This window comes from Nerophis lumbriciformis, linkage group LG11 (genome assembly GCF_033978685.3).
Source record: "Nerophis lumbriciformis linkage group LG11, RoL_Nlum_v2.1, whole genome shotgun sequence".
Classification (NCBI taxonomy): Eukaryota; Metazoa; Chordata; class Actinopteri; order Syngnathiformes; family Syngnathidae; genus Nerophis; species Nerophis lumbriciformis.
In genome coordinates, this window is record NC_084558.2 from 24,596,102 (window position 1) to 24,616,720 (window position 20,619).

At 38.1% G+C, this 20,619-nt stretch overlaps 2 protein-coding genes across 3 annotated transcripts; one reads left to right on the forward strand and one right to left on the reverse strand.

The window, feature by feature from the left end:
* Nucleotides 1–1,376: 1,376 nt before the first annotated feature.
* On the forward strand, nt 1,377–16,402 carry adprm (ADP-ribose/CDP-alcohol diphosphatase, manganese-dependent). Its single transcript, XM_061967022.2, has 3 exons — nt 1,377–2,072; nt 14,118–14,243; nt 15,830–16,402. Exons 1-3 carry the CDS (start codon nt 1,499–1,501, stop codon nt 16,120–16,122), a joined length of 993 nt encoding a protein of 330 aa, XP_061823006.2. The 5' UTR covers nt 1,377–1,498; the 3' UTR covers nt 16,123–16,402.
* On the reverse strand, nt 2,909–7,940 carry LOC140679144 (uncharacterized). Of its 2 annotated transcripts, XM_072914101.1 has the most exons (8): nt 7,467–7,940; nt 6,904–6,989; nt 6,593–6,813; nt 5,936–6,111; nt 5,477–5,551; nt 4,968–5,082; nt 4,033–4,223; nt 2,909–3,149 (listed from the first exon to the last, which is right to left on the reverse strand). In XM_072914101.1, exons 3-7 carry the CDS (start codon nt 6,762–6,764, stop codon nt 4,111–4,113), a joined length of 651 nt encoding a protein of 216 aa, XP_072770202.1. In that variant the 5' UTR covers nt 6,765–6,813; nt 6,904–6,989; nt 7,467–7,940; the 3' UTR covers nt 2,909–3,149; nt 4,033–4,110. The 2 variants fall into 2 exon arrangements, with proteins under 2 accessions (XP_072770202.1, XP_072770203.1); XM_072914102.1 differs by lacking the exon at nt 7,467–7,940 and having other exon boundaries at nt 6,904–7,318.
* Nucleotides 16,403–20,619: the final 4,217 nt, after the last annotated feature.

The following is a 20,619-nucleotide window of genomic DNA, read 5'->3' on the forward strand; positions in this document are numbered from 1 at the left end:
ACTCCCTCTCCTCTCTCGCCCACACACTCAGTGACGTCACTCACCTCACATGCTGTCACCTGTTAAAGGGCCACACACACACATACGCTACTCTCATTGTTTGATGTTTTCTTTTTTGTTTTGTCTATTATTTTATAGTTTAAGTTTTTCTTATTGCGTAGTTATCTACATATATTTGCGTTACATTGTGTATTTTTTTGTTTTGTTTCTGTTTAATAGATAAAAATAAAAAAAGTTGAAAAGGGTCATACTTGCCAACCCTCCCGAATTTTCCGGGAGACTCCCGAAATTCAGCACCTCTCCCGAAAACCTCCCGGGACAAATATTCTCCCGAAAATCTCCCGATTTTCAGCCGGAGCTGGAAGCCACGCCCCCTCCAGCTCCTTGCGGACCTGAGTGAGGACAGCCTTTTTTCACGACGGGAGGACAACAGGGTGACAAGAACTAAATCATCCAGACTAGAGATAAATTGTATTATTATGTTTATCTTACCTAAAAATAAATATATTTATTAATTAAAAAAAACAAAACTAAATAAATTTTTACTATATTTTGCTAAAAACATCAAAATTAATTGTATTTTTATTTGTATTTCTTCCTGACTCCTTATTACATCCAGCCATAGAATTATACATTAAAATAAACATATTTGAAATAATTGATTTTAAATTATAATAATTCATTTAAAATGACCATATTTAATTATCAAAAATAATTGCTTGTTTATCAATAACTTTAGCATTTTATTCATTACATTTTGAAACTCTCAGAAGCCAAGTTATGTTAAATTCCTTAATATTTATTTATGCAAGTTTGAAGTATCAATTATCTAAACACAGTTTTGTTTGCATATTTTCAGGATATATATATATATATATATATATATATATATATATATATATATATATATATATATATATATATATATATACATATATATATATGTATGTATGTATGTATGTATGTGTGTATATATATATATATATATATATATATATATATATATATATATATATATATATATATGTATGAAATACTTGACTTGGTGAATTCTAGCCGTCAATATACTCCTCCCCTCTTAACCACGCCCCCAACCACGCCCCGCCCCACCCCGACCACGCCCCCACCTCCCGAAATCGGAGGTCTCAAGGTTGGCAAGTATGAAAAGGGTAGCTTTAAATTTGAATAAATAACGACGTGGATGGATAAAAAAAATATTTCTTAAGGTTTAGTTGTCAATTATTTGAGGTTATCAGTAGATATTTCGCTAACCGTTGTTGAAAGAAATTTAAAATACCTATTTTTTGGAAAAACTGCTTTGAAGCAGGGAACGGAAGTAGCCGATCTTTGGCGCATGCGCAAACTGATCCGTTACGCAGTAAACCGGGCGATGACAGACAGGTGTCAGCACGTGGACAGTCTGATGTATTCCGGAAACAAGACGTCTTCCGTCATTGAAGCAACGAAGAAGAAGCCACCCTTTTAGGAAGGAGCAGAAATGGACGACTGTTGTGAGCGAGAGCCGCTGTTTACGTTCGGCGTGATAGCTGACATCCAGTACGCTGACATCGATGACGCCTTCAACTTCACGCAGACAAGAAGGCGCTTCTACCGGAACAGTCTTCGGCTGCTCAAAGAAGCCCGGGAGACTTGGTGTCAATCACCCGCCAGGCCGAACTTCATCCTCCAGCTGGGGGACATCATCGACGGCTTTAACAAGCGTCACGGCGCCTCTATTGTCGCACTCGACCGGGTACTGGAAGAGTTCAGCCTGGGCTCCATGGAGGTGCACCATGTGTGGGGCAACCATGAGCTCTATAACTTTTCAAGAAGAGAGCTGTTGTGCTCTCGGCTAAACAGCTCGGTGCTTGCCGACGGTCGCTGCGATGGAAGGCGGGCGGGTGAGGACATAAATGCTTACAGCTTCACTCCTTTCCCCGGCTTCACCTTTGTTGTGTTGGACGCTTTCGATGTCAGCTTGCTGGGCGTAGAGGAGGACGGTCTGCGGTACCACCGTGCTTTGTCTTTGATAAAACAACACAACAGCAACGAGGACCTCAACTGCCCCCCAGGTAAACCATTTATGATTAGGGTAACACTTTAGTATGGGGAACACATATTCACCATTAATTAGTTGCTTATTAACATGCATAATGGTAACATATTGAAACAGAGCTTATTTCAATCCTACCCCGTTTTATATCATAGCAATGTTAGACGTAGACAAATATTGATCCACAAGGAAAATTGTTCGAAAAGATAAGTGATTTAAAAAAAAAAGCTAGAAAAGTTGATAATGATACCAAAAATAAAGTAAAATGACGGAAATCAAAGGAGCTACTGTGATGTGCTGCCACTCTTTCAGGCACATCAAAGAAAAAAGAAAATGTCTTTGTGTCTCTGTTTACAATGATTGTTCTTCTGCACTTGCCCTGCAAAAAATGTTCTATAGAATTTCTAAAGAATATCTCTATAGAATTTCTAATGAACTTTAGGACCGAAGTTCTATAGAATTTCTAAAGAATATCTCTATAGAATTTCTAATGAACTTTAGGACCGAAGTTCTATAGAACAGGATTCTAAAGAATGGTTCTATAGAACAGGGTTCTAAAGAATGGTTCTATAGAACAGGGTTCTAAAGAATGGTTCTATAGAACAGGGTTCTAAAGAACATGGTTCTAAAGAATGGTTCTATAGAACAGGGTTCTAAAGAATGGTTCTATAGATCTCCTCTAAAGAATAGTGCTATAGAAGAAAGTTCTAAAGAGTAGTTCTATAGAACAGGCTCCTATGGAATGGCTTTCTGTGGAATACGGTTCAGAATGATGTAGAAATGATTGGGCAGGCATTCTACAAAATCTGTGGTCTAACACTGGCAATGGAGAAAGACAAATATTGCAGTTGAATGAATGTTGACTTGTATTTATTATATACATGTAACTCAAATCTTGACGTAATAAATAAATGTCAGCAGCATAAATCAACATGATCACCGCGCTTCCCCGACTGTTAGAGACGGCTAGACGTCCAGCAGAATTTGTTTCTGAGGCCTTCTTTTTTTCCCATTTTCTGCGCAATGTTCAGTTTCACTCCAATGATTTTCTTTATCACATTTGCTTCACTTGAGGGATGGAGCTTCTTCACAAAATCTGAAAGATCAATAAAATATACCAGAATTAGTGTCTGCAGACACCAAGACACTAGCTGTCATGCAATGAGTTACACTATGGCATTTTTCAGCTCGATAAAGAGAGTGATGTCTATCATTTAATCAATGCAATGGATAGTCAACACACTGCATACATTGCATATCACGCGTTTCTATGCTGTAAGGCACTTGCACTGCTTGACGCACACAAAATCATATGTGGTGCAATCATGCCAGGCTTTACGAACTGCAACAAATCTGTATCAAATTCTGACAGTGCATGTACACTATTCATTAGCTATATAGAAAATCCATTCAGTGTGTGAAATATTTTTCAAATTATTTTCAGGATTTCACTATCTTGTGAATCTTGTTGTGTACTTGATGGGTGTCCCCAATGGCGTTCGAACAATCACGAAAGTGCATTAATAGAATTCTAATAAAAATATTTAACTTCAATCTGATTGAAACCATATCCACATCGGGAAGGGGATCTGACACATTCCCTATCTAAAAGTCGTTCACTTCTCAACTTGCAGCAGAACTCACGGAAATTCCCGACGCTAGTTGTTAAATAGTAAGGCGGAGAATGCCGATATAAGATATCAAACGAGAAAAAGGTGTAGATATCCGTGCGCTGCGGTTTTTGCTTAGTCACTTGATGTTGGTTTCCGACGAGATCAAAGCTAATGTGACCACCCATGCCTATAAATCTGTCAAAACGAACATCTCGCAGTCAATTCATGGACCAAGCAGACTGGAAGCTATGGATATCTATACTTCATGCCAAACGATCACGGAACGACTTGGAGATAGGAAAAGGGTCAGATCCACTTCCCTGATGTGGATATGGTTTTAATCAGATTGATTTAACTTATACTCACCAATAATAGCAGACACTTTCTTGTCATCCAGTTTTGGTTTCTCATGCTTATCCTTAAAAGCATTGGATTTTTTTCCTGTCAAGCTGCTGTTGGCCAGCTCCTCTCTGGCAGAGCGACAGCAGGACGTCGAGCTGATAGTATTGTTGCCTGACGTGATAAGTCGTCCATCTTCATTAGCAGGCCAGGAAGTCCTTTAATAGAAAAAAGTACATTGTGATGCAGACACAATAAAAAAAAAATACATTAATAACATGAAGCTGGCGATATCCAAACCGCTCGGCTCTAACCCCAGCTATCATAATGTAAGGGTATTTTGATAGGAATCTTGTTCAAGTCAAGGGAAACATGGTAAGGAAGCAATCAAAGATGAAAAATATATATAACCATATATATTAATTCATCCTGACCACGTGAAGATTTAATATTTGTCGGTCAAGTATTAATCAGATATCCAGCTGAGACAAAATATCAAGAAGGAAGGGACGTAACTCTTGCTAATATAAGAGAAACACACAAAAACGGACGGACAGACAGACAAACAAACACCATATGTCCTCCCCTTATTTAGAGGGGAGGACATCACAACTTAGGATGTTGTATATGCAACAGTTCTGAAATTATCCCAAATCATAAATGGATTTTTATTGGAAAAAAGGGGCATAACTCTGGAAAATATTGTCCGAGACGACTCATTTTCGATAGGCTTCTTGTTACACTAAGATAAATAGATGTAACAAGTTTGGTTTCCGTACATGAAACGATTCTGTAAATATTGCGGTGACGGATGGACAGCCGTACATGACGACAATACCCGTAGGCCAAAGTTAGATGAAAATACAGTAATAAGAAAGTTATTTCATACATCGACATGTAAGCATATTTTCCATCAACCTATGATAATTACAATAACATACTTCTAGAATAAGAAAACCTACCTTCAACAACCCTCAATGCATCTCGAAGGGATTTGTTTTCCTCTCTCAACTGGAGGACTTCCTTCTTCAGGGATTCCATTTCTGTACATGTATCTTTCGGTGAAGTTCTTCCCAGCTGAAAATGTCAAAATAGTAAATCAAATGAAATAATTTGTATTATGATTAATTTGGGCGCTCATATGTTTTCCGGAAGCAATTTGTCCTGGATACGGCCCTGACAGCACCATATAAGTTTTACATGTATAAGCAACCTTGTAGGCACATTAATTTGAATATGCTACATGTACATGTAGCAGTAAGCCATTCACACAGTAGGCACTGTTCATCAGGTATTTGTAGTGTTATTTTCATATAAGTAAAAGTATAAACTTGTGTTTTAAACCAGTTGCCAGGGATGCAATTTTTACGTCCTCGATTTCAAATGAATGCTAGGCACTTGTGATTGTTTGCCTCGAGAGGGTGCTTTGATTAACCAATAAAATCCTATTCTATTCTATTCATGTACTCACAGCAGCAAGTTGGGCCTTCAATTGTGCCCGAGCATCATATCCCACAGCTGTACGGCTTACTTTCCTCTTTTTCTTCTGAAAAATCAAGATTAACAAGAAAACGTGTTCAGTTCTTTTATATGCCATTGAAGTGAAGAAATATGTTTGCAGAAATGATAGATTTTCGAGTACATGCAGAAAGTCTGTCAACACCTCAATTTGTCTTGAATATTATTCTGTCTGAGTTGGTCGAATTGAATCAAAATATTCAATAACTTTAAAGCCTACAATGAAACATGATTTGATTAACTTTTATGATAAAGAAAAACTGACAAGGTACTTCAAAAGTATGGGATTGAATCCTACAAAACCTCACACAGTTGAAACACCACTGAAATAGTGAGTGAGTGAATTAACGTTTAACGTCGCTTTCAACACTATTTCGGTCATATCGCGACAACACCACTGAAATAAAAGTACCTGCTGTCTGTCAGATAGAGTCTCCTCAACACTTTCATCCTTGCTCTCACTGTCTGATGACCAAGACTTTGGCTGTTTGTTTCTCTTGCCTCTGCCATATTCCAAATCACCAGTAAGGGGTACATCCTTGCCATCCTGAGCGGCTTTCAAATATGGCGTCAGTTCACGTGTGTCTTCTGTGTAAAAACAAATATGTGCCACATTAAGCTAAATTAAACTGTACAGTTAGTCATACATTTCAGCAGCAGATTGTTATCACTAAATTACTTTGGTATACCTACAGTTCTGATGATTCAGAAATTCACCTCAGCGAGAAACAAATTTCACCTTACTTTCCCTTATTTACAGGCTTACAGCCATATTAAAAAATTGTCAAGGTTAAGTCTGTACTATCATGACAATCACCTCAGCATTGCAGATTGAAACATTCAGTATACCAGGGCTGCACTGATGAGAAATTACTATCAATCATGGAAGAAAAAAAATTATATTAATTAAATTTAACTTTACATAAACAAAGTCGAAAGTTCAAAGTGTAAAATCAGAAGTACATTAAATATATCTATATTAAATATATCTATATTTATATGTACTTCTGGTAAAACGTATACTTTTTACTGAATTGAATTGAAAAGTTTTCAACTGTTTATTAATTACCACCAAATCTCAGAATTCTTGCCACGTATTTGGTTTGTGACTGTTTCCTTCCTCCTGCTTTGTTGAGTGGCCATGGAACTTGGACTTCTTCATCACTGTCCCAATTTTCTCCATTCATCTTCTCTCGAGAACCGCTCGTGGTTAATATACTATATTTCGTCTCGATGATCATCCTCCCCTTGCTTCCGTTTGGCGACCTGACTGGGGGCCAAACTCCTTCTCTGTGTGATCACACAAGCCTGACGTTACAAACAATGGAGGGATGATAATAATAATAATAATAATAAATTAGGCTAGTTTTGCTAGCTCACCATTTCCGCCCGTGCCTCGAAGCTGCTGTTTGGCTCAACGTTAGCCCGCTTGTGACGTCTCGCATCGCGCCTAGAAGACCCTAAACCTAAATGTGATGTTTAAGCCAACAAAGTTACCGTCAATGAACTCCGACGTGACTTGGGCAGCTTAGAAAGAGCGAGTGAAGTCAACATGGACGTTGTGGCCGCCATCACCAACTCAAACTGCCCGCGAAATCTGCTTTGCAACTACGGCAAGCGCGAAGGGGAAAAATAAATAATTTAAAAAAAAAAGTTGATTTGAAACATATTCGCACTTATTAGTGTCGGATATGAGAAACATTGATACAACGCGATTATTACCAACTATACATGAATTTGGTTGTGATTGCAGCCTTAAAACAGTTTTGTTATTTTATAACAAAACGAGAGCAGTTGTATCTATCGTGTTTGGGGGGGGGGGGTTTGTAATGTTACGGCGGGAAAAGTAGTAAACTAAATATAACATTGAACCATGCTTTTGAAAATGTATACATTTAAATCCTGGCAAATACTGACTTTTAACAATATAAATTGTTACTTACATGAGTTCGGTAAAGTGTTTTCCTATTGGGCTCCGTGAAGAAACGTGTCTGGGCTTGTTCTTCCACAGCTGCATGCAGGTACGTGGGCGGGTCCTGACGTTTTAGGTCTGATTTAAACCTTTGAACTGAGTTTTGCTAAATCAATTTATGTTGGAAGTCCAATAAAATTAATTTTATCACATAAAAAAGTAAGTTACGAAAATATTCACACTTTTTACTTATAGATAACTCAAAAACTCTAAAAATAAAAATAAATTGATTTATTGGAATAAATATACTTTTAAAAATAAAGTCTGCCGAAGTTCTGGGTGTCCGCCTTGAAATGACACCTCACAATTTTGAATGATACAAAATTAACATTTTCATAATTGAGGGAGACATCCTGCATTGTTCAAAAAACAAGCTCAAGTCTGGTGAATCAACTTAATGAGATTAATCAATGCTATGGTGATAGCGCTGCTGCCATTTTATAGAATTTTATTCCACGGAACAATCTATAGAACTTTCAGCAGATAAAGGATAATGTCTATAGAATTTCTGTTAGACATTCTATAGAATGCCCAGTTCTATAGAACAATCTATAGACCTTTCAGCAGATAAAGTAATGTCTATAGAATTTCTGTTAGACATTCTATAGAATGCCCAGTTCTATAGAACAATCTATGGACTTTTCATCAGATAATGTAATGTCTATAGAATTTCTATAGGATATTCTATAGAATTCCCAGCTCTATAGAACAGTGAAAAGACCTTCCAGCACATGAAGCTGATGTCTATAGAATTTCTATAGAATTTTGAATACATATTCTATAGAATCTTCAGTTCTAAAGAAATTCCGACGAAATTCTATAGCGTTCTATATATTTCTATAGAGATTCTATAGAACATTTTTTGCAGGGTGTAGTTTGAACAGTCTCTTAAAGGCCTAATGAAATGTGATTTTCTTATTTAAACGGGGATAGCAGGTCCATTCTATGTGTTATACTTGATAATTTCGCGATATTGCCATATTTTTGCTGAAAGGATTTAGTAGAACGCCTCCCTAGGGAGGTGTTTAGGGCACGTCCGACCAGTAGGAGGCCGCGGGGAAGACCCAGGACAGTTGGGAAGACTATGTCTCCCGGCTGGCCTGGGAACGCCTCGGGGTCCCACAGGAAGAGCTGGACGAAGTGACTGGGGAGAGGGAGGTCTGGGCTTCCCTGCTTAGGCTGCTGCCCCCGCGACCCGACCTCGGATAAGCGGAAGAAGATGGATGGATGGATGGATGGATTTAGTAGAGAACATCGACGGTAAAGTTCGCAACTTTTGGTCGCTGATAAAAAAAGCCTTGCCTGTACCGGAAGTAGCAGATGATATGCGCGTGACGTCACAGGTTGTGGAGCTCCTCACATCCGCACATTGTTTACAATCATGGCCACCAGCAGCGAGAGCGATTTGGACCGAGAAAGCGACGATTTCCCCATTTAATTTGAGCGAGGATGAAAGATTTGTGGATGAGGAAAGTGAGAGTGAAGGACGAGAGGGCAGTGGGAGCGATTCAGATAGGGAAGATGCTGTGAGAGGCGGGTGGGACCTGATATTCAGCTGGGAATGACTAAAACAGTAAATAAACACAAGACATACATATACTCTATTAGCCACAACACAACCAGGCTTATATTTAATATGGATAAATGATAAATGGGTTATACTTGTATAGCGCTTTTCTACCTTCAAGGTACTCAAAGCGCTTTGACAGTATTACCACATTCACCCATTCACACACACATTCACACACTGATGGCGAGAGCTGCCATGCAAGGCGCTAACCAGCAGCCATCAGGAGCAAGGGGTGAAGTGTCTTGCCCAAGGACACAACGGACGTGACTAGGATGGTAGAAGGTGGGGATATGCCACAAATTAATCCTGCATAACAAACACCTCCCCCTCCCATCCATATAACCCGCCAATACAACTCAAACACCTGCACAACACACTCAATCCCACAGCCCAAAGTACCGTTCACCTCCCCAAAGTTCATACAGCACATATATTTCCCCAAAGTCCCCAAAGTTACGTACGTGACATGCACATAGCGGCACGCACGTACGGGCAAGCGATCAAATGTTTGGAAGCCACAGCTGCATGCGTACCCACGGTACCGCGTCTGCGTATCCAACTCAAAGTCCTCCTTACAGTCCTCCTGTAAGAGTCTCTGTTGTCCCAGTTCTCCACAGGCCAATGGTAAAGCTTGACTGTCATCTTCCGGGAATGTAAACAATGAAACACCGGCTGTGTTATCCGGCACAACAGTCAGGGGGTGCATTCTACGGCGGGGGTGCGTTATCCGGCACAACACCTGCCGTAATACACCGCTTCCCACCTACAGCTTTCTTCTTTGCTGTCTCCATTGTTCATTGAACAAATTGCAAAAGATTCACCAACACAGATGTCCAGAATACTGTGGAATTTTGTGATGAAAACAGACGACTTAATAGCTGGCCACCATGCTGTCCCAAAATGTCCTCTACAATCCGTGACGTCACGCGCAGGCGTCATCATACCGAGACGTTTTCAGCAGGATATTTCGCGCAAAATTTAAAATTGCACTTTGGTAAGCTAACCCGGCTGTATTGTCATGTGTTGCAATGTTAAGATTTCATCATTGATATATAAACTATCAGACTGTGTGGTCAGTAGTAGTGGGTTTCAGTAGGCCTTTAAACTTGATCATATTAGTGCCTTGTTTGATTTATTTGGTTGATCCATTCCATAATTTAATTCCACATACGGATATGCTAAAGGTCTTAGTTGTTGTACGTGCATATAAATGTTTTAAATTAGATTTTCCTCTAAGATTAGCACGGTAGGACAGTGGTTAGTGCATGTGCCTCACAATACGAAGGTCCTGAGTAGTCCTGAGTTCAATCCCGGGCTCGGGATCTTTCTGTGTGGAGTTTGCATGTTCTCCTTGTGACTGCGTGGGTTCCCTCCGGGTACTCCGGTTTCCTCCCACCACCAAAAACATGCACCTGGGGATAGGTTGATTGGCAACACTAAATGGGCCCTAGTAGGGGTGTGGGAAAAAATCGATTCGAATTCGAATCGCGATTTTCACGGTGTGCGATTCAGAATCGATTCTCATTTTTTTAAAATCTATTTTTTTAATTTTATTTATTTATTTTTTATTTTATTTTATTATTTTTTTTTCTTTAATTAATCAATCCAACAAAACAATACACAGCAATACCATAAAAATGCAATCAAATTCCAAAACCAAACCCGAGCCAGCAACACTCAGAACTGCAATAAACAGAGCAATTGAGAGGAGACACAAACACGACACAGAACAAACCAAAAGTACTGAAACAAAAATGAATATTATCAACAACAGTATCAATATTAGTTACAATTTCAACATAGCAGTGATTGAAAATCCCTCATTGACATTATCATTAGACATTTATAAGAAAAAAGAAAGAAAAAAGAACATTAGTGTCACAGTAGCTTACACTTGCATCACATCTCATAAGCTTGACAACACACTGTGTCCAATATTTTCACAAAGATAAAATAAGTCATATTTTTGGTTCATTTAATAGTTAAAACAAATTTACATTATTGCAATCAGTTGATAAAACATTGTCCTTTACAATTATAAAAACTTTTTACACAAATCTACTACTCTGCTTGCATGTCAGCAGACTGGGGTAGATCCTGCTGAAATCCTACGTATTGAATGAATAGAGAATCGTTTTGAATCGAGAATCGTGTTGAATTGAATCGTGACCCCAAGAATTGATATTGAATCGAATCGTGGCACACCCAAAGATTCGCAGCCCTAGTGTGTGAATGTGAGTGTGAATGTTGTCTGTCTATCTGTGTTGGCCCTGCGATGAGGTGGCGACTTGTCCAGGGTGTACCCCGCCTACCGCCCGAATGCAGCTGATATAGGCTCCAGCACCCCCCACCACCCCAAAAGGGACAAGTGGTAGAAAATGGATGGATTATATTTCTCCTCATCTTGGGTAGCAGGTTATAGTTTGCTTTGTACATCATTTTAGCTGTTTGCAAATGCACCAAGTCGTTGAATTTCAATATTTTTGATTCAAGAAATAAAGGGTTTGAATGTTCTCTATATCCAACATTACGTATTATTCTAATTGATCTTTTGTGTAACATCGTTGGTGAATGAAGCGCACATTTGTAATTATTTCCCCATATTTTTACACAGTAACTCAGATATGGTAACACTTGTGAGCAGTAGAGAATATGGAGTGATTTGTGGTCCAGAACATATTTTGCTTTATTCATTATTGACGTGTTTCTTGCTCCTTTATGTTGTATATGTTTTACATGAGATTTCCGGTTCATTTTGTCATCTAATATTAAACCCAAAAGGTGGTTTTCTTTTACCTTTTCAATATCTACTCTATTTGTATTTGTGTTTGACTTTCTCTTCTACTGTTACCGAATAGCATTATTTACATTTTGCTGAGATTCAAAGTCTGTTTTTGTCAAACCATCTTTAAAATGTGTTAATTTCTTCTGTTATTATTTGTATTAGCTTCTGTGTGTTCTCTCCTGAACAAAACGCAGTTGTGTCATCTGCAAATAATGCTAACTTTAATTCATTTGTAACTTTACAAATGATGTTTATATAAAGATTGAACAATTTTGGTCCTATTGATCCTTGACGTACGCCACAGGGTATTTTCAGCTCTGTAGACGTTTGTTTCTCCTATCTTCATGTATTGCTTCCTGTTGGTTAAATAGTTTCTTACCCAGTTCAAGACCAGCTCTCTGATGCCATATTGTTCTAATTTGTTTATTAAGATAATATGATTAATTGTGTCAAATGTTTTTGTTAAATCCTTAAACACTGCTGCTGCGCACTGTTTACCATCTATTGCATTGGTAATCTCTTCCGTTATTTCGATTGATGCCATTGATGTTGAAATGTTGGCTATTCGTATTGGTTGTCTGAGTGTTTCATTTTTATTCATTAATTTGTCCGATCTGTTGTTGAACGGTTTTTCAATCATTTTAGAAAATTGTGGAAGTAGAGAAACAGGTCTGCAGTTTGTAAACTGGTGTTTATAAATTGGTACAACTTTAGCTATTTTCAGGTTGTCTGGGAATTTTCCTGTTTAAAATGATTGGTTGCTGATATACCATATTTATATTTATTCTTTCATTATTTCAAAAATCGACCGTGTGCCTAATGTACGGATTGATTCAGGGTGTGCTTACTGACCTCAAATAAATATTATTTGGTACATGGTGTAATGATAAATGTGACCGGTAGATGGCAGTCACACATAAGAGATATGTGTGCACTGCAAGATGATGTTAGCAAGCAAGCCCAAAATGATATACCAATTTTTTTCACATATTTCAATGGTTACAAAGCTACTCCCCCTCCATTCTTGTTGGTTTGGATTTTATAATTTAGTTCATATCCTTCCAAGTCCAAATCGATTCCTTTTTTAGCATCCATCCATGTTTCTGAGATAGCGATAACTTTGAAGGGTTTGTTGAATTGTTCAAAAAAATGCTTCACGTTGTTGTAGTCTGCTGTTTAAATGAAAAATTGACAGTTTGTTGTCGATTTTATTGTTTCCGTTATATTGTTCATCTGTATAATAAAAACAATTATTCCTGGTATGAAACAAAAAAAACCTGTATGTGAATCTATAACCTTATTTAATTCTAATTCCGGGTAATTGTGATTGATGCTGCTGAAGGATTTCAGTTCCATATATTCCTGTTCACCAAACTTTTGCATTGCTCTATGAATGCCTAAGTGTAGATGAATGTGCACCGGAGTAAAGATCTTCTTGTTCGGTAATCCCTTGGAGCGTTGTAATTTTATATTTGAATGTTGATGTTTGTTTTCCGTCAGACTCCATTATCGTCATCGTTGTTGTTGTATTTGCTGGGAGTTCTGATATTTGTCCAGATCCTTGATGTCTTTGACAACTCGGACTCTTGCTTGTGGACACCCATTCAGCTTTATGTAGATTTTGCAGTTGGCGCTCCCAAGTTACCTGAATTTTCCCCCATTTCCTCAAGTCGCGCACATTCTTAGCAATTTCAGCATCACGTCTAATGAGGTGCTCGTTCATGTACACATTTGTACCCTTCAGCTTTTTTCCCTGTGTCAGCAATGGCATTTTCCAGTTGGCAAGCTTTACGATGGTGTCTGGCGTGGTGGCGTCAATGGTGTTAATATCGACATTAATTAGATTTTAACATAACAAACTTGACATAAAAAAGCAAATGACAGGCATATAACCAAACTCTGTGAATAGAAATATTGGCCGTTAACTTTGTAGTACAGCAGTAGACCTCTGCACTGTGTGCTCACTAGCTACAGAAGTCTGATGTGTCAAACCTCAAATTAATTTGAAAACAAATAACATGTAACATAGTCAATATGGAACAGGATTGCCAGCAGAGGGCAGCACATATGAATTGGAAGGTGATAGGTTACCTTTCTGTAAGCCAAATCGTATACTTAAAATAAACATTTTGCTAAATTTTTCATTTTTGTTGGGTCACAACAAATATATAAATCTATGGGAACATGTGAATAATCAATTTTGAATCCATGATTAATCTGGTAAAGAAATGTACCATTTAACAAACCCCAGTGTTTTCTTGTCTCAGTGCAATTGGACGACTTGAAGCAGAGGTTCACAATGTACAATGGTGGCTTCAGTGAGACCCAGCTGGACTGGCTCAATGATGTTCTGTCCTCAGCTGACAAGAAACAGGAGAAAGTCTCACTTATCAGTAAGTAACACCTCTTTTGCATGTTCTATTTTCAGCATACTTTAATGAAATAACGTCAATTTCGGACTAGAAGCCGCTACGTTTTTCCTATTAGACGGTGTGGCTAATTTATGAATTTTTATTTGCTGACGGCCGTAATGCAAATAGTTTAAAAAACAAAACAAAAAGAAAGACAGTAAAAAGGTGTGTTATTGTTTTGTGCGCCATCTTTTGGACAAGTTTTGTCACTCCGCTTTCAACCGGAAGTCCAAGTGCTGTTCCGTCGTTTAGCCGTCCATAGCAATTCTACTCGTATTGATTTTTCATTCATCACTCCAAGCAACATTTGTAAGTTTTACAATACAACTAAAACAATACTTACTTACTTACTAAATTGTCCCGTGTGGATAGCAAGTAAGCATATTACCCGAGGGGGTGGGGCTACAGGATAGAGTAGCCAAATGGGAAACGTTTCCTGAGTTATTTGCATGCTTGTTATAAAATTTGACATTACATTTTCAATGATAATGTTAGTAATTTATCTACTAAAAAAAACGTAAAAATACTGTGGTACATTACATGGAACATGTATGTGTCAAAAAGACAGCCAAAAGAGGTTGGTAGGCGAGAAGAAATCAAAAGGTAAAATATAGTGTAGAAATCGAAGCGACTGTTTGATTCAAACAACAATGGCGGCACGGAGCGAGGAGTCGTGTGCTGACATTGATTCTGCTATTGCAACTGTTTTGCGACATCGATCGAATATGAATTATTTAAAAGATGAACAGAGAACGGGTTTGAAGGCATTTATTGGTGGCAAGGATGTTTTGGCTCTTCTTCCGACCGGGTTTGGATTTCCCAGCGCCGCTCTCTTCAGCGTCACGGGTTAATTTTGATGTGAGTGGTTGAAGTAGCACGTCATTCAAGATAACGGACAAGTGGTTTATCCAATCAAATACAATGATTTTTTTACAAGGCCCCGCCTTCTGAAATACATCACCTTTTGAGAACTCCCAGATTCTTGTGTGGAGCTCAGCGAACGTCAAGGATCTGGCGAGAGTCAGGTTAGAAACTTGCATGCAAACTGCAACAACATAAGTATTTTTTGGAACAATGCAAGGAGCCCTTAAAAGTGAAGTTCGAGTTGTACGGCGGAGTCAGGGATGTTGTAATTATGCCATCATTCCGGGAATCCAAAAACACAGCAATCACCAAAAATGACAATTACGTCTCACCGAGTAGTCTGTAGCAGTCGCATGTGGTCCATTTTATTGTCCAGGGATCTTACATTTGCCAGCAGAATGGTTGGGAGAGCCTGGGATTTTGGTTAGCTGCTAGGCTAGCCTGGAAACCTCTGCGTTCTCTTTTCACCAAATGCGACGAGCTTCCAAGTGAACTTTCACACAAATTTTCATTAATCGAATATGTAGAAAAACCCTTTGAACATAACTGATGCTCCTGATTGTGTGCCAGTGTACAGTATATGGTGTTGTTTTTTTCTGTACGCCTCCTTTTTGCGTCTGTAAACATAGAGCTAACATGAATTGTCAAAAAAAAGCTCAAGATTTTCCACCACTGTATGATCCTGTTCTGTTTGAACTTTTCAGGTCACCTCCCAGTCCACCCAAGGTCCACAGTCCCCTCCTGCTTGGCCTGGAACTTTGACGAGCTCCTGTCCATCATCCAGTGCCACAGCAGCGTGGTGTGTTTCATTGCAGGACACGATCACGATGGTGGATATTACTGGGATAAAAGCATCGGAGTGCACCACTTGACGTTGGAGGCAATTATCGAGACTCCACCTGGCAGTAATGCCTTTGGCACCATCTCGGTGTACGAAGACCGGATGGTCTTGAAAGGGAACGGGAGGATCCCAGATATAGACCTTGTATTTCCCTGATGACGCTTAGTCATTAGACTGACATTACTAAACATTTTATTTTCCTTGTAGGCCATCCATTTTAAGAAATGTACACCATCTTTTGGAGGAAATGCCTTTGCACTTTTTCTGTCTTTCGTATTTGCTCCAGACTCTTATTTTTAATTTAGCCTAAGAATGATTTGAAATCATCCGCCTTGAATGTTACTTTGTTTCCCCCTGTACAATTATATGAAAATTCTTACCCAGACTTTGTTTTAAGTCACAGGGGTGTATAAACTATTCTCACAGAAAAATGAAAGAGTGAAGTCGATTTTACTTATAAAGTGTCAACTCCCAACAGAAGTTATGTCAAGGCACTTCACACATAAGGCAGGTCGAGAACCGCATTACTCATATTATAAAGAGAACCAACTGTAGACCACATGAGTAAGAACTTGGTGACAAAAGCGGTAGAGGGGCGGGGGTCACCTAGGCTATGTGGTGTGCTGTCTGTCTCAAACCAGTTGGGTTAATGTAGAACTGAAAAATTAGTTGGGGAGGTGCACAACACAGTAGTCCTAATACGTCAGCAAAGATTGTAATACTCCACTTCAGCACCAGGCTCACCAGGAAGCAGCAAACAAATGTGAAGGTGCAATGATGCCTCTGCAGGCGAGCAGGCAGCACCATGAGTGAAAACACTACTACTTCATTGATGGGGATGACAGCAAACCTATCAATAGAAATAAACATATTATTATGAGCAAATAGAGATTAAAACACAGTTAGTGATTTGTATGTGAGAGTAATATTTTGAATCAAAATCTACATTTCTTAGGAAGCTAATACAAGAGAAACACAAGCTCCTGGTTCTTTCATGGCCTAGTTTTTCAGCATCAAATGGAAAGTATTTCTAATTTAATATTTTGTCAGTAAAACAATGTTTGATACTTTTTGGTAGAGGTATATTTAAGCCGATCATAGCAATTATATCATAGCATAGCATCTGAGGTGCTGGGAGCTAAAGGCTATAATTAATGACTGGATATTTTACCTGCCACTGGTACAAATCTAACATGGCGGTCAAGGTATTGAAACATTTTTACGTTATATCTCCAACAGATCGGTAGGTCGTGAGTGCAAACCCTGGCTGAGTCATACCAAAGACTATAAAAATGGCACCCATTACCTCCCTGCTTGGCACTCAGCATCAAGTGTTGGAATTGGGGGTTAAATCACCAAAAAGGATTCCCGGGCATGGCCACCGCTGCTGCCCACTGCTCTCCTCACCTCCCAGGGGGTGATCAAGAGTATGGGTCAAATGCAGAGGACACATTTCCCCACACCTAGTGTGTGTGTGACAATCATTGGTACTTTAACTTTTAAATTTAATGTATGTATGTATATATATATGTATATATATATTATGCATATGTATATATGTTATATATATTTATTATATTTTTATAATATAATATATATATATATATATATATATATATATATATATATATATATATATATATATATATATATATATATAATATGTCCAGGGTGTACACCGCCTTCCGCCAGAATGCAGCTGAGATAGGCTACAGCACCCCCGTGACCCCGAAAGGGACAAGCAGTAGAAAATGGATGGTTATATATCATATATGATTTATTTATATTATATATATATTTACATATATATATATATATATATATATATATATATACATACAATATTTACATGTGTGTTATATATATATATATATATATATATATATATATATATATATATATATATATATAACACACACACACATATATATATATATTGCCCTCAGGCTCCACTGGATTAAGTGCTGGGCATCAGTTGCTTAAGGTTCAATGATAAAATGTTGGGGGAGGGGAAGCTTTGATAAAGTTTTCACATACATTGTTCTGCACTGAAATGAACTACATTTTAATTTGGGTGGACAATAAAATGAAATTACAAGCACAATACAGCCTACTGTATAAGGAAAACAGACACTTATGCAAGAGGTCATGTTAACATTGCACTTCATAAAATACAGCCAAGCATTTTGAGAATGACTTAAATTATTTGCTGTTTCATTTTTGTGACCCCCTTTAATTTGACAAGCAAAATCTACTCTTAAATAAGAAGCAGAATGATGGATACACAAAATTAAGTCATTCTCAAACATTTTGGCGACTGTATTAAATACAATTGAAACTAGCAGCTCAATGACAGAGATTGCAAATAGCACTGTAAACTCACTTTATTTTCTTTTGACATGCATATTGTAAATGCCAGATTTCCTCATAACATTTATTGTGAAATGTTTGTATGAGCTATAATGATGCATTTTTGATGACACAATCAGCTCAATACATCGATATTGCACTAACACATCACATTGCACTTAACTGTGAAATATGACAATGAATATACTTGAATCGGCAGTTGTGTCGTTGCCTTAATAGTTATGAACAATACTTGTGATTAAGCAAAACCTGCATTTTAGCTCCATGATCAAGATCAGTAAATGCGATTGTTCAGTTGTGCCCAACTTTTTAGGGAGTGACTTCCATTTTGTTCTTCAATAAATTTGATGCTTAAATGTTTCATTTTTGTGATTCCACAAAAAGTCCTTGTTTTTGTCTGTGGCGAATATACTGTAAAAGACTAAATGTAATGATGTAAAATGTTTTCTTAAAAAATACTGAAGCAGCAGTTATTGAAAAGTTTTCTCTTGAAACTTTGGTCTAAGAACTGTTGAGTGATTTTAATGTAAAGCAAGATTGGAAGAAATAAAACTGAGTAAATTATCAGAGCTTTCAAGAGCAACTCAGAATGATTGGGTGCGACCTAAATAGATACAAGATTGCAAATGTATGCTGATTGGAAATGACATTGGACTTATAGCTAACTGCACAAGGGCTGAGGTGCAATACTGTACAAAATATGTGTCTCCAAAGTATTGATGGACATTGGCAAAAAGCATCTATTATATACAAATATGTTAGTATTTTGTTATTTAATAATAATGGATTCGATTTATAAGGCACTTTTCAGTGAGGACTAAGAACCCATCACTTATTCAGTCCACATACACAAATGGATGGTGGTAAGATACCTCTGTACTGTGGTAGACCCACAGAAACGTGGCCAGGCAATGGGAGACATATTGTGTCCCCGTCTGCACCCTGCGGCCCCCGCGGGTATGGGCCCAGGAGTGGAGGTAGTGGCGTGGGCAGAAGACCAGGTATCGCGGCATCTTCAGGTGTAGGTTAGACGATGAGGACGGGTGGTTCTTCTTGGGGAGCGGCAGACCCAGTCGTCATCCAAGGCCCCTAAAAGTCCAATAGTAAACAACCTCAGCTAGAGGTCAGTAGTTTTGACAGACTTCCCTGTCATCAACTCATCTTTTCCATTTCTAAATTGAGCCTCGGAGCTGCCAACTGACACTTGCTCAAACTACCAGTGTTTGGAAAACCAAACTGTTCCACCTGTTCGCTAAGACATTCTACACATTCATCCCCATATTTCCTGCACATATACTGTTTTTAGCCAATGCTGAGTTCCACCCAGGCAATTTCTCCCAAACCCCAATAACAACACTCGATGGATTCTCAGTCCGTCACGGCCAGGTGTTTTTTAAACACCTTGTAATCAGTCAACTGTATTTGTGTCACAGCCAGGTGTTTTGAACACCCTGAAATCTACGAATTACTGCCAAGTACCAGTACAAATACCTTGTAATACTATTTAATCCGACGGGGAGAAAACCAGACGAGCTCAGTGCTATTGTTACCTTAAAGACCCTGTCCTTCTTCGGGCCACATTCTGAGAAGTCTCAACTCAGGCGCAATCTTTCTCTTAATCTATTTTTTTCACATAGGTTTCTACTGAACTGTATTATTTATATATATATATATATATATATATATATATATATATATATATATATATATATATATATATATATATATATATATATATATATATATATACAATTTAAAAAAATATTAATTACACCTTACTGTATTTTGCGAATATAGGAGACTCACAGGGCTTGTCACCAGATGTGGTCACATTTTCGGGTGGTCCTTGTGTCCAGAAGGAGTTAGGAAAGAATATCTATGTTGTAGATCTGGGGGACCAGTCACCATCCAGGGCCAGGCCATATAAGTCATCCAGGGATCCCACTTCTGACACCAAATTGTTTTGGATTTTTTTCCTATTTAATAGAGATAAATAAATTGGGCAAAGTGGCCCATCGCTAGAAGGGGGGGGGGGGGGCAAAAGTGTGTTATCTTTAGTCCAAAAACAAGCTCAGGCAGCTAAGGAAAATCAACATACACAAGCACATAAGAAGCACTTTGACTAAAATTGTTGTTCAGACAAGAGATTGCTAAAATATTAATTTTGCCACAACAATATATTCATATATAGATAAACTATTTAAGAGTTAAACTACTACTATTTTTTTTTTTACTGCTTACCAGTACTGTGAACCCTCAGACCTGCTCAGTGGCCTTGTGGTT

Coding starts and splice junctions, on each gene's coding strand:
- adprm (XM_061967022.2), top strand. CDS start 1,499: ATGGACGACTGTTGTGAGCGAGAGCCGCTGTTTACGTTCGGCGTGATA. Junction 2,073..14,117: donor GGACCTCAACTGCCCCCCAG/GTAAACCATTTA, acceptor TTCTTGTCTCAG/TGCAATTGGACGACTTGAAG. Junction 14,244..15,829: donor GGAGAAAGTCTCACTTATCA/GTAAGTAACACC, acceptor TGAACTTTTCAG/GTCACCTCCCAGTCCACCCA.
- LOC140679144 (XM_072914101.1), bottom strand. CDS start 6,764: ATGATCATCGAGACGAAATATAGTATATTAACCACGAGCGGTTCTCGA. Junction 6,112..6,592: donor AAGAATTCTGAGATTTGGTG/GTAATTAATAAA, acceptor GTTTTTACACAG/AAGACACACGTGAACTGACG. Junction 5,083..5,476: donor TGAAGGCCCAACTTGCTGCT/GTGAGTACATGA, acceptor TGACATTTTCAG/CTGGGAAGAACTTCACCGAA.